Consider the following 14,926-nt stretch of genomic DNA (forward strand, 5'->3'; position numbering starts at 1 on the left):
TAAAAAAATCATTGTTTTAGATAAATTATAAAAAAAACTACATTAGGTATCCATAATTTAAACCAACTCAACTAATATTGTATCCTAAATACAACAAGCTCGACTTTGTACTCAAATAAAAACAATTGTTACCAACTTAATTCAATTTTCTACGTCAAATACATCTTGAAAGACTTAAATGTTAATAATTCAAATAAGTAATAAAAATGATTATGTTTTATTTATTTGATTTGTTCAATTTTAGTGTAGATACTTTTAATAATTGTTCATCAAAATTAATTTTTATTCAAAATAGCTAAAGAATAATAATAATTTTCATACTCCTATTCCTTGACCAGAAAGCTCAGGACTAGTTGGCAGAATGTGTTGGGCTATTGTTATGTCCTTGCTACATAATAATAATTATAGAATATAATAAGTGAATATCTTTTCAATATTTACGAAGGCTAAAATTGAAGAAATTTTAAAAATATTTGACTAAAATCGTATTTTAACCAAAAAGTAATAATAAAAGCTTGTTTGAATCAACATATTTTTACAATATACATAATGGACAAATATTATGGGAGTTCAATCAACAATGCTGATTTAAATTACAATTTTAATCACAAAAACTTTACTTAATTTATTTCTTCAATACGAAATTCATCTCTTGATTTTCTTTACTTTTAACAAAATTTCCAGAAGTCCACTTTGATTTCAAACAATCCCCCATTGCTTCTGCAGTTCATCGATTAGATCCGGCAGCTCTTTCTCCGGCAAGATAACCGTCACCGTCCGGCCACCGCCGTCTCTTCCGTCACCACACGGCGGTCCTGGAAGTACCAAAACGACGCCATTTTCACCAACTCCCCCAATTTCATAATTCACATGAACTGGCTTCTGCCCTTCCAATTCGAAGCCGTAGATATTCGCTTCTTCCAAATCAACGAACGTCAATCTCGCTCCATACGCTATGAAATCCGATTCATCCCTTTCTTTCTCCACCAACCCCTCGATTTCTCCGCCCTCATCAATTTTCTTCTTCACAATCATCTCCGCTAATTCCCCTTCCGCCGCTCCGGCGACAGGAAATTCGGCCTCGACGCCGCTCATTTCCATTCCGTTCCTCGGAATTTGGCCCTCTCTGTTAGGGAATTTTGTCGAATAGATCGAGATCGTCCTCGAATTCGAATCCTCAAGCCGTATTTTCGACAGAAATTTCCAGAAAATCGCAGCAATAGCTTCGAATGTTGAGAAGTTCACCGCTCGATTCCGGCCGAAGACGCCCAAGATCCGATCCAATTGCTCCGCCGTGATTCGAAACGACCGCGTCGCCATTTTGCAGTCGCTTGACCCGATCCAGAGGTCTCCGGTTGGGTCGAGCCTCTTGACCGGCGGTGTGGACAGTCTGGTTGATCTGGATGGTCGGGTAAGGGCAGCCGGAGCCGGAAGGAGATGGTCGGCGGGGCGGTTGTTCATGATGTAACCCCATACGTTGATGAAGGTGGAGGCGGAGAAGATATCGCCGAGAACGTGAGTCCAACTAAGACCCACGGAGAGTCCGCCGCACTTGAACCGAGTCAGCTGCGTGCAGGCAAGTCATTTTCTTCTTCAATATACATAAAATGAGCGGTCACTTTTTACTATTTTTCTTTCTTTCTTTTGTAACATGTCAGGTTCCCCAAAAAATATAAACTGAATATTGGTTTGATTTCAATTTTTTTCTACAATATTGGTTTCTTTTAAAAAAAAGACCCCTTTTTTAATAAATAGATTAAAATATTATCTGGTAGTTATATTTGAAATTTGTTCAATTTAATTTTTTACTTTTAAATTTTAAATTTTAGTTTGTGTACTTTTAATAAATCTTAACTTAAATTTTTACAGTTAATTAATTGTTTTTTTTGTTTTAAGATAATTTTAATTATCTATTTCTATATTTCATATACATTTTTGAAAACATATTTCTATATGGACTCTTTCTAATCATAAAAAAATAGCCAACTTATTTAGATTTCTATTAATGTTTTGTTACTAATATACAATAATATTTTGTTATACTTAAAAATATTTCAAGTAGTTTTGTTATTTAAAAAAATTACTATTTACATATCATATTTTTTCATACATAAAAAATATTATTATTTATCAAATTTCAACCCAACTTAACTTTTAATTACTAATTTAAGGTTGATTAAATCTATCGGAAATAAAATTAAACACTTGAAAATATAAAGACTAATATTGAACGAACTCTAAAATAATAAAAAGTTATTTTTATATTGAAAATTCTAATAGATAATAAACACATATTTTGCTAAAAAAATCGATAATAAAATTGAAGTAAGGACTAAGTTGTAGATGTATTGAAAATATAATATTTAAAATTGGAGATTTAAAAATGTGTGTATTAAAATTAGGCAAATTCCAAAAGAATAGAACCATAATAGAATTTTAAGCTTGATTTTATTTTTATTCTGAATTGGTCTTAGAAGGATGTAGGACTTAGAAGGACTCTATGTTAGTTATAAATACACTAATATTAAAATAATAATAATAAAGTCCAAATATGTCACGTGAGATTTCAACAACTTTTAACGATAGGTGGAGAAAATTGCTCCAACGCTGACATTAAAGATGAACCGATGGCGTCAAGAACGTTGTCATTAAACGAATAAATAAACAATGTCCCATATATAGCATGGTTCATATAGCTCATGTTGTCACATTCATAATTACCGGTCCTAGAAGAAAAATAGAATATCAATTAAATTATTTCAAATGGCAACTTCATTACGATTACTACATTATTTTGAGGAGATTTTCAAAAATAGAAAAATTAAAAAAATATATATTTATATAAAATAGTAGATTTTAACCTTATTTGATAAAAGTTAATAGAAGTCTATCAATATCTATCTAGGGGTGTACATGGGTTGGGTTGAGGGTATTTTTTGGACCAACCCGAAAATCGGGATTGGTTTGATTGGCAACCCAAATGATCCAAATAAAGTTTCCAATCCAACCCAACCCAACTCGAATTTTAAGGGTTGGGTTGGGTTGTTGAGTTATGACTTTTTTTTTTAATGAAAAATATGTAAATTTATATAAAACACGTGACTAATAAGATGCTAAATACCAAATATCTATGATATTTATTGTAAACTTTAAACAAAGACAAATATCTTAACAATTTTAAAAGAAAAATATTAAAAATTCAAAAATTAATCAATACCAAAAAAATCAAACTTTATACAAAGAGGAATATATATATATATATGTACAAAATTCGGATTGGGTTAGGTCAACCCATTTTTTTTAGTTAACCCACAACCCAACCCAACTCAATAAAAATAGAAAAATTAAACCCATAACTCAACCTAAGAACAAAACTAATCCAACCCAACCCTTACATTTTGGGTTGGGTAGTCTGGTTTGTTCGGGTTACATTTTAAAAAGAATTTAAGAAAAATTCAAATATTTCTTTAATTTTAAAAATATATATAAACATGACAAAGAAATCAGGAGAACATAAGTATATAGATTTAAAAATTTGAAAACTAAAAACAAAATAGTTACTAAATAAGAGACCTTAAATTATATTGTAAAACTTCCATTTTAAAATTTAAAGACTAAATCGACATAAATCCTTAAAAATATAAATCTTACATCAGAAGACAATTAGAATATCGATGTTTTTTTATATTGATTAATATTTAAATAAATATAAGAGTTATCTAAAGTTGTTTTTATCTTTAAACTTAAGTCGTTGATATCTATGTTGGACTCTAAATGTATCGACACGACACGAGAGGACATGAATAAGGTAAGGGGTGAAATCTCATTTTCTAGTGTAGGGTAGTTGTTGGTCCTAACTTTCTTTATTATGAGATTTTGTAACTCAAGCACAAAATAAAAAATAATAATAAATATAAATATAAATATAAATAAAGTAAAAAAAATAATCACGTGATATTTTCACAACTTTTGCATGGTCGACGGCTCATATAATTCACGCCGTCACATCCATAATTGACCTTTCCCCCCCCCCCCCCCCCCAAAAAAAAAATGAATTTATTCAATCGTTTATGAAATTAACTCCAACGGCATCTCCATTAATTATTCACTCGAGGGTTGTAGATGCAAAGTTATCATTAATTAATCTAAGACTTTATTAAAGGCTTGCTATAGTTATAATTTTTTAGGCCTTTATTAATCTTTGGATTTTGATTTTTTATAATTAAATTTATAGACATTACTTTCATTTTTATTTATTTTTTTATTTGTTAATCTGTTTTTTTTATCAATGATTTAAAAAATTAAACTAAAAATTAAAAATAAAATATAACAGCTTTTATTATTATTATTTTAATTTAGTTAAAAATTTAACTATTATACTTAAAAAAGATGCAAAAACGGTAGATTAATGCATAAGAGTAATTTTGACTTTTTTCACGATCAAAATAACATCAAACACACTTTTAATCATATAAATTAATTTAAGATTAAAATACCATTTTCAAGCCGGTTTAATTTTAGTCTCTATACTTTCAAATGTCTAATTTTTAAATATTAAATTTAGTCTCTTGAAGTTAATTTTTATTAAAAATTGATTAAATAATAATAATTTTCTTGCAAAGAAACACGATATATGTGAATGTATTTTCAAAATTTATAGTAAAAATACTAATAAAAATGAAAATAGTGAAAAAAAAATTGGACATTTAAAAATACAAGAACTAAAATTGAATAGAATATAGAGACCAAAATGATATTTTAACCTTAATTTAATATTAGTTAAATTCTATTTTGGTCCTAAACTTTGAAGTTGGTTGTATTTTAGTATTTTAAAAGTGTATGTTATAGTCTCCACTATTAAAATTTTATTAATTCTTAAATAAAATGATGAGTTGACTTGTATTTTTAGATGATTAAACTGCCAAATAAGTTAGTAACGCTAAAAAAATCTATGTTTTATTTTGCTCAATACATGTTAGATGCAATTTTATCAAATAGTTAACAAAATCTTAATCGTAGGGACCAAAATAAGAGAGATTTTCAAAAATAGAAAAATAAAATAAACTATTTACACAAAACATAACAAAATTTTAATCTTTTTTCATAGAGGCTTCATCACTCATAGACGATGATAGAAGTTTATCGATTTTTTTTTTTTAACTATTTTTTAAATAGTTTGACATTTTTTATATATGAAATTTTTTTTCAAAATAAACAAAATTTAAGTACTAAAACACTTATTTTTTTAAAGTTTATGGATCAAAATAGAATAAGATTCAAAATTTAAAAAACGGAATAAGGTTTAAACCTTTAATATTCACTTTTAAATGTATTTTTCTATAATTAAAACCAATTTTGAAGGATTAAAAAAATGCTATGATAACGAATTGACCATATGAAAGTACATACCTGGATGAAAGCAAGAGGGGAGAATCCAAGATCGGGACCAATGGCTTGAGAGTGAACTAAACAATCATCTCGATGCGAAATTTTATCATCATCTCCGATCGAAAGCCATTCTTCAATAGTTTTTTCACAATCTGCTTCAACGATTCTCACTCCACTATCATTACATTTGATAAACGGTCGATCTTCATCTTCAATCCTCCTTCGAATCCTCCCCGAAACGACGTAGTACAGCTCCAACAATTGGAACAGAGGTTTTTTTAGGTCATAAATCGTCAAATTTCTCACCTCTTCACTCGCTCTGAAGAAATAAACTCCTCTAATGTAATGAAGTTTCATCGCCAGATCGATCGCCGTCAGTTCCTTGACCTTGTTATCGCCGGTCGCCTTTGCCGGAACCACCGACGAAAATTTTAACTCGGAAATTAGAGTGTTTTTACTGCCATCGTCCATATTGCGCCGCCGTGACGGAAAACAGAGAGGGATGGAATCGGAAATGGAGAGAAGTTGAATTTATAGAAGAAGAGTTGGTTAGAATGGCGGAGATTTGTGGTGTGGTGAAGGAGTTTCGTGTCCTTACAGTTGGGAGAAGCCATTAAAGAGCGCTTTTAATGAACGAAACAGTTTGAAATCCATACGCAAATTATTGATGGAAATTATTATAAAGTTAAAAAGATTTAGTCCCAATGAGTGTAGCTCCATCGTCACCTTGCTTGTACTATCAATCTATCGTGGTGCTATCAATCTCGAGATTAGAGATTCTATTTTTCATCCCTTCTTTAATATAATACATTTGGAAAAAGTTTTTTTTCAAAATTAAATACTATTTTGATTCATATACATCGTTTATTTATTAAAAAATTAATTCTAGTATTGTACTTTTAGAGTGTTGTTATATTGATTCGTTCATTTTTATTTATATTTTATTTTTAATGGACCAAAATAGTTATTTTTTTTAAGAAATTTAAATGATCAAAATGAATTAAGGTTGAAATTACGAAAACTAAAATCAACATCTTGAAAGTATATGAACTAAAACTGAAAATATAAGGGTCAAAATGAACTTAGGTGGAAAGTACAACGAAAAAAATTTACATTTTTTAAAGTATATGGACCAAAATGAACAAATATTGAAAATATAGGAGTCAAAATGAATAAATGTTGAAAGTATAAGACCTAAAATCAATATTTTGAAAATATATGAACCAAAAGGAACCAAAATTGAAAGTATAGAATAAAAAAGAACATTTTAAAAGTATAAAGAACAAAATGAATCCAATCCAAAAATACATAGAGTTAGGGATCAAAGTATTGTTCAGTTCTAAGTTAAAATACTATTTTTGTTCATATACTTCCAAGTTTATTTAATTTTAATTTTTGTACTTCCAAAAATCTTAAATTTATTCGTAACTAACTTTTTTAAAAATGTTATTTATTAATATTTTCATTATGAATTTTGAAAACATATTCAAATGTTATTTTTTCTTGTATGAAAATTATTATTATTGTTATTATTTTGAAAAATTATTATTACTATTTAGTTAATTTTGATAAAAATTAACTCTAAAGACTAAGGGTCTGTTCGTGAAATTTTTTTTTTTCGAAAAACTCATTTTTATTTAATTACTTTTGACAAAAATTATTGAAAATATAGTTTAAAAGTTATTTTGAATGGTTATCAATTTTTTTTTCCTTTTCAAAATGACATCTATATTTTTTAAATTAAACACTTGAAAATGCATTTCAAAACACTATAAACTTAAAGAAGATTAAAATTTGACCATTTGAAAGTAAATAGATTAAATTTTTAATCGGAAATCAATTTCTTTTTCTAAAATATAAAAATTAAGTCTTTACATAGTAAAGTTGGAAATTAATTTTGGAGAGAATTTTTATAAAAAATACTAGATTATTACAAATTTTGAAGTGTATGAACTTAATTGTTACTAATTCAACTCTATGGATTAAATTAAGTGTATCTTAACATAAGTTTTTTTTTTAAATAAATAAATATATATATATTATTTTCTTTTACAAATAATATGTGAGGTGTGAGATTCAAATCTCTAATTTCGAGATTAATAGCTCAAACACTATATCAATTGAGCTAGAACCATTTTAGTAATCCGAGCCTAATTTGTTTGATTTCTTATTACTTAAAGTTTTTTTTTTCAATCAATGTCAAATTAAATTACTATAAAAGACAAGTATTAAACAATCCGTTCTACTAAGTTCAAATTTATATTTAAAAGCATTTTTGCCGGTCTCTTTTTTAAGCATATCATTTTCTAAGTAGTTGTTAGAGTTTGTCATTAGAGATGGTGGATGGAGTTGGTGGTCATAGGTAGTTGATGGAATTGTAGCTCGTCCTTAATAACTTTTATACATCATTAATGGGAGATTATTAACTATTAAACATTTAAGTCCCTTATTCTAAAACTTAATTTCAAGCATTTTTCTCAAATTAGTTTATTTTAAAATATATATTTTAAAAAAATAAATTTAGATATTGTCAAACGTTCCATTTTTTTTAAATGACTTTTTCTTATACTTCTGAAAAGTTAAACTAAATGCACCTAAAATATAAAAAGTTGTAATACGTTCTATTGGAAATAGAATGTTTTAGATTGGACAATATGACAAACCATGTTACCGACTAATTGAACATGAGGAGATTAAATTGCCAGACCCTACCAATATAATGTTACCGAAATCATCATGAGAAGTTTTAGAATATGAAAATATAGCAAATAACACATTAAACTTAAATATTAATCAATCTAAATTAAATTAATGATTAACAAATAATAGCTAAATTATACTTATTATCTAACAACTCTTCACGTCAATATTGATGACAAAATATGTAATATAACAAATCTAGAGTACTACACGAATTTCTATCTCTGTCGATGATTTTTTTCTGCTAATGCAACAAAAACTGTCGACAAAACTACGTTCTGCCCATGCATTGAATGCATGCTGAAGAGATCATATGTGTAGACGAAAAGATGTGATCTTAGTGAAAATTTATTAGGCTAGGTTGCTGTTGACGCTTATTTTAGATTTTGCCCACACATCTTGCATGAGTAGAAGCTTTTAGTATTTGCCAAACATAATATTATTTCCCCATCTTTTCGGATCCCTAATCCCCTTTTCAATCTCTTCCTCTCCCCTCTCACACAATCGACTACACAACACACAGAGAATGTCTGCCATCGTTGCCACCACTGTCACATGTTGCTCCATCGCACGTCGTCCTGTCGTAAGCAAAGGTGCCTTGAGGCTGAATATAGATCTCACAATGTGAACTTATAGGGAGAAACATGAAAAAGGAAAAATGAAGTATCATATACCCTATTTTTCTCCCACTGAGTGTTTTACCTAGAGCCAATATAATTTAGAAAAATACGGCTAATTATTTTACTAAGTGATTGTTTAAATTTGCCTAAAATAAACATTTACTTTGAATAGTTGATAACTGGCAGAAATGCCAGTTATTATAAGCCTTTTATTTAGAATCATGAGACCTAATAAGTAGAAAATGCGATGATAATACTTAGAATTTGCGAAAAATTGAGTTTTGCGTCAATTAGCACCTAAACCCTCATTGACCCCAATATTATGCATTACTCCATGCCAAAGTGTCTATTTTTGTAGCTATCACAGGAATCAAACACATGCGTTGGAAATAAACAATCGAAGACAAACGCATGCGTTGAAGCCAGACGATCGCAAAGATAAACGCATGCGCTGAAAGTTGGATCGCATGCGTCCATCGCATGGAAGTTGCAGTGATCGTATCCATCCATTGCATGGAAGTTGCAGCGATCGTATGCGTCCATCGCATGGAAGTTGCGGTGATCAAGTGAATGTGGTGATCAATTAGAAATTACGGCCACAGAGTGACAACCATAATAGAAGAACGATCGCAAGATGGGTAGAATACATTGATGCTTCAGCTGAATCAAGCTTGGACGCATACCTTGGGAGTATCAACAAGATAAGGTGATGTGACATTGCCCATACCACGACAAAAGCATCAGTGAGCCATAACGCAATCATGATAGCTGTTGGCGTTTAAACTCTATAAATAGCCTTTAGACCTTCATTTCAAGACATCTAAATTTCTGCCTCAAGGCAGAGGTTTGTGATCACAGATGAGAGCTTGAACGAGATTTTCAGTGAGAATTCTTCATCTCCACAAACCAGACCGAGTGACGACCGGAGCTTTCACCAGAGATAGAGCTCGAGAGAGACATCTCCACCATTCATCCATGGCACCACCGGCAGCTTTCATGCAGAGTCCTTTATTTCTCTTCTAATCTCTATATTGTATTATATTTTATCTTAAGATATTAAGACAATTTGTGGTCAATGAAAATTTTGACTCCTTCATTGTCGTCTTCTTCATCATCTTCATCTCTATCATAGTTTATCTTCAACATTTATTTATCAAAGGTAATCACATGCTTAATCGTGTAGCCTAGAGATAGGACGCATGAAGCAACCCACCGAGAGGTGTTCGTTGTGCGAGTATAGTGAGTTAATCCTCTTTGCTTAGTGAAAGGCTGTAGCAATGCTTGTCTATGGGATGTTGCATTGCTTATCTATAAGTTAAATAGCCGCGTCTAACTGACTGAGAAGGTAAGAGATGGAATGCACTAAAGCAAAGTTTGCATTGTTCCTAGAGATAGGCTTAATCTTATGCTCAACGCAACCATGCACTATAGAGATATAGTCAGGTGGCTGACCACCGAGAGGTGTGCGATGCGTTAGTGCAATGAGCTGGGATTACTCGAGCGATTTAAGATAATAAACATTAATATGCGTTAATGGTTGTTGTGTCTCTATCTATTCTCATCGCAAGTCTTCTATTACTCAATCTGTTTAGTTAGGAGTAAGAGTAGTGTGTAAATCCATTAAACTTCTTTTTATTTTTATTCATCACCTCAAACGCATTACTTCACAAGTATTATTGAGTGACAAGTCCCTGTGTTCGACCTCGGATTACCCGAGAAACTTGCATTTGCATCATACTTGGAGTGAGCGTAAGAAAACTTATGATAGGAACGTGTGGTCATTGCATACTAGATTAACGCATCTTCATTTCGACGCATGACCTCAGACGCATGGGTGCAAACGCATAAGCCATGTCTAATGCATGATTTCATGTACAACCCCATCCGTCCTTAATAATAATAATAAACAATTTTCTTAACCAACAATAGTTAAACAATTTTGATTAATGTTCATTGAACACTTTAATAAACTTTAATAAATAATTGCATGCTTATAGCAAATCTATCTAATTCATCTTTCCAGGTCAGTTCCCAGGTAGGAGTGTTTCGTTTCCGTTAGCTTAAATATCCTAGCCTAGACAGAACTAGCCTTAGACAAAAAGTCCCTTATAGATACATTTGCTACAAATTTAATCTTTTAATTAAAACCAATTTAATCCTATTAAATTGATCAAAATATTAAACTTATTTCTAATCTCATTAGAAAAGTGATCTTAGGTCTATGTGAATCATGTTTTAAAATGATTTTAACCCAATGTTACATGCAATTCTAAATCATTGATTTTACTTTATAATTTTATTTAATTATAATTTTTATAAAAGAAATGAAATAAATTAAAACCAATTATTGCATGTTAAAACATACTTAGGTAAACTATAACAATTATAAAATAACCTAAAGTAGTGACATGCTTTATGCAATTCCATTTCATTACTTAACATACATAACACTATACTAAAGTAATGAAATAATTAATAACATACATACATTCATACATTCAACTATCTATTATAACACTTATAATATAATATAAATGATGCATGACTATGTTATTAATGCATGCAAACATATATTATAACGCTTATATTATATGATGCATGAACATGCTATAAAATTAAATCAAGCAACTATATATTATAACATCTATAATATAAATGATGCATAAGTAATGCATAACCTATGGTGAGATTTTACTATATGACATACATTATGACATATAATTATATAAATTAAACCATATATCATATATATAATTTAAACAATTATTAGACCAGGATTGTACTTCTAAACAATTAATTAAATTAATAAAATATTTATATTAATTTAATTAATTAAAAACAACTAACTATTACAAATTAATATCTTAACTGGTTCAAAACAAGCGAATTGGACCTTGAATAGCACGAACCGGACCGCCCAACACTCGAACCAAGCGAACCAGACGTGAACCAACTGAGTCACGAACTGAACCACGGGCAAATCAATTGATTCTTTCCACTTTGGAGTGTTGCAATACTGTGACTTAGCGTTGCAACGCTACGAAGAGAACATTTCGTCCCACCCTTCTCAGCGTTGCAACGCTACTATACAGTTGCAAATTCCTTAGATTTCCTCCGAATTTGGCCTCGTTTTCTCCAGAAAACCACCAAAAAACTCACGTTAATCAAGAATTTCAAAATACAGACTCTATTGCAAATTATGCTAAAAAACAAAGGGCTCTTACAAACCAATTTTGTAAAATTAAAGCTGTAAATCTATGATTCAATCCTGAAATTATCCAATAATTGTAAAAATACATTCCATTCATCATATGAATCAATTTACAGAATGCAATCCACCATAAAATTTTAAAAGCATTATGGAAAATTTAAAAAAATTGGGACCAAAACCTAGTTCTGATACTAATTGAAGGAATTGTGAAGTTCTGCAACAGAAGCAAGGATCGACCCAATTTTTATTTTCCCTGAATGAAAAATTTATAGAAAAAAATATGCATTTGAAGGAACTCGTTTAGAAGAGATTCTTGAGCGGAAGCAGATCATCCAAATTCCATTTTGATTGAAAAAAAAAAATTACAGTAAACATACAAGATATGCATTCTATATAAATTACAACATGCTCTTAATAAAGAAATAGGGTTCAAGAGATAATACCTTTGAAGAACGTTTCTTCGTGTAAATCCCTCAAACTGGCACGAACCTCAAACTCAATAAACCTTGAAAACTTTCTTCAAGAACTTCACGAACCAAAACAAACACTACCACAGGGAGCCTTCGGTATACTTAGAGTGAGAGTCCAAGAGTGGTGGGATCTAACTATTTTGGTTTGGAGGAGGAAGGAGATTGAAGAAGATACATAACGATTCTGTGAAACTCTCTATCGTATAGTAGAGCTCTCAATCATGTAATAATTGTAAGGAAGAAGAGAAAATAATTTCTTTTATTCCTTTTGTCATGAAACCAATTAACCACCCACTACGGTGGTTGGAGAGAAATTAGGAATTATAATTCAAAATAATAAAATAAATATAAATAAATATGATAACTAACTTATCATATCTTATTTATATTAAACTATATATGTTATATCAAATATAACACATAACCTATAGTTTTAATATTGTATCATATACATTATAACCTATAGTTCATTTTCTCTGTTTTATGGCATTAAATGTACATCATATTTATATTAAATTTAACAACTATAAATCATATACATAGAAAATATATTTGAATCTCATTCAAATATTTATTTCCTCCAATTAAACAATAATGTATCAAATATATTATTAACTATTATATTATATATAATTGAATCAATTTAATTATATCATATGTAATTAAATTCTCTCTTATTAATTTGAACAATTTAAATTAACCCAAAAACTGATTCTCAACTAAATCCTTTTGAGCTACCAAGGGGACTTTATGAACTTGTAGCTTGAAGCTCAAATGGGACATGAATAATTAATTACATTATCTACCATCCGTTAACCGTCGGGCACTCTACTAAAGACTGACAACTGCACTCTTCGCACTACAGATATATTTTTATGTCCATTGGATATAACCAATCAAATTGCTCGTAAGTACAACTGGACCAAATTACCGTTTTACCCTTGTAGTTACATCTAACTCCTTAAGTATCACCGATCCCTCTAATGAACAATAGATCATAGACCCACTATGATTAAACCTCTCTTGGGTCAGGAGAGGGTGTGGCGCCACATTGTTCAAGATCTGGAATCAATCTTTAAGGGAACAATTTATCTACTTATCCCTGCTTCGGGAAAGGAGTGAATTTCTTGTGTAGCTGTGTTTCCAGCTCTCCAATTAGACGAATCCCCAAAATGGTATGCTTGTTGAGTCGGCGATCTGGTCACTCTCACCCATACAAATCAAAGGACCGCCCTCATAGGCAGAAGTTCACAACTCACTCAAGATTAAGGTCATGTTACCTATTGTCATCCTATTGAAATGAAAGTCTCTATTATGAACGGTGTTATATAATGAGACTAAACATTTTGTGGTCCAGTCTTATACAAACTCCTTTGTATAGAATATCCATGATCGCATGTCTAACACATGAATGATCAGGATCAAATCATTTGTAGCACTTTACAACAATTGTAACACTTACAAAGTAGGCCATACTCGTAGTGTCACCAGGATAAGGTACCCAGCCTTATCCATATACTACAGACCGTTTAGGTTATCACTTAAACATGATCCATCTGTGTGTCTCATACATGTTTAAGTTACAACGATAAATTTGGATATTAGTTTATTGGTGTGTGGTTAATGCAACTCAAATATCACATATTTTATGGACAAAGTGAATAAAAATATTATATATTATTAAGCACATAAGAAGTGAATAAAAATATTATATATTATTAAGCACATAAGAGTTTGTTCATACATGGTTTACAAACTATAGGACCCTACGAGATTTAGAGCATCAACCCCAACAATCTCCCACTTGTTCTAAAGCTAGTGAGGTGTACAATAAAATATAAGTACATAAAACAATAAACTAGGGCATAACACGACCAATACAAGATCTCCCACTTTACCTAGTCCAGTTGTGGTCTGTCCCATAGACCCATACTCTGCAGGTGACCCTCAAACACTATAGCTGTGAGGGCCTTCGTAAACGGATCAATAACGTTGTGCTCCAAAACTATCTTCATGATAATCACGTCCCCTCAATGCATAATCTCTCGGATGAGATGATAATTCCACACTATGTGTTTGCCGCGCTTATGACCGCGCTATGTGTTTGCCGCGCTTATGACTCCTAGGCTTTCGAAAATTAGCCACAACACTACTATTATCAAAGTGTGATGGGCTTCGACATGTCTAGAACAACATCCAAATCAGCCAAAAATTTCTGAAGCCAAATGGCCTCCTTAGCAGCTTTACAAGCTGCTACATACTCAGCCTCCATGGTGGAGTCCGTGATGCACTGTTGCCTGAAAGGCAATAGGTCCCTCTTGAAGTTCTGCATCGAATACTTGACAAGCATCTTGTCAATGTAAGACACTTGAGACAGTTCTGGTATTTTATTCTTTCAATCTCAAAAGATCTGAATAGCCAGAACAATCTAAGACTCTCCCAAATCTTTCATTTGGAATTGGGTTGCTAGCTAGTTGTTAACTATAGTCAGTAAGCCTACATCATTCCCAATGAATAGGATATCATCTACATACAAC

At 30.7% G+C, this 14,926-nt stretch overlaps 1 protein-coding gene across 1 annotated transcript; it reads right to left on the reverse strand.

Moving 5' to 3' along the window:
• Positions 1-488: 488 nt before the first annotated feature.
• Positions 489-6,046, reverse strand: CER2 (HXXXD-type acyl-transferase family protein). The gene is made up of 2 exons (XM_039042588.2): positions 5,410-6,046; positions 489-1,566 (listed from the first exon to the last, which is right to left on the reverse strand). The coding sequence occupies exons 1-2, from the start codon at positions 5,857-5,859 to the stop codon at positions 700-702; spliced, it is 1,317 nt and encodes a 438-aa protein (XP_038898516.2). The 5' UTR covers positions 5,860-6,046; the 3' UTR covers positions 489-699.
• Positions 6,047-14,926: the final 8,880 nt, after the last annotated feature.

Source organism: Benincasa hispida, chromosome 9 (genome assembly GCF_027475165.1).
Source record: "Benincasa hispida cultivar pf3 chromosome 9, pf3_genome.v1.1, whole genome shotgun sequence".
Taxonomy (NCBI): Eukaryota; Viridiplantae; Streptophyta; class Magnoliopsida; order Cucurbitales; family Cucurbitaceae; genus Benincasa; species Benincasa hispida.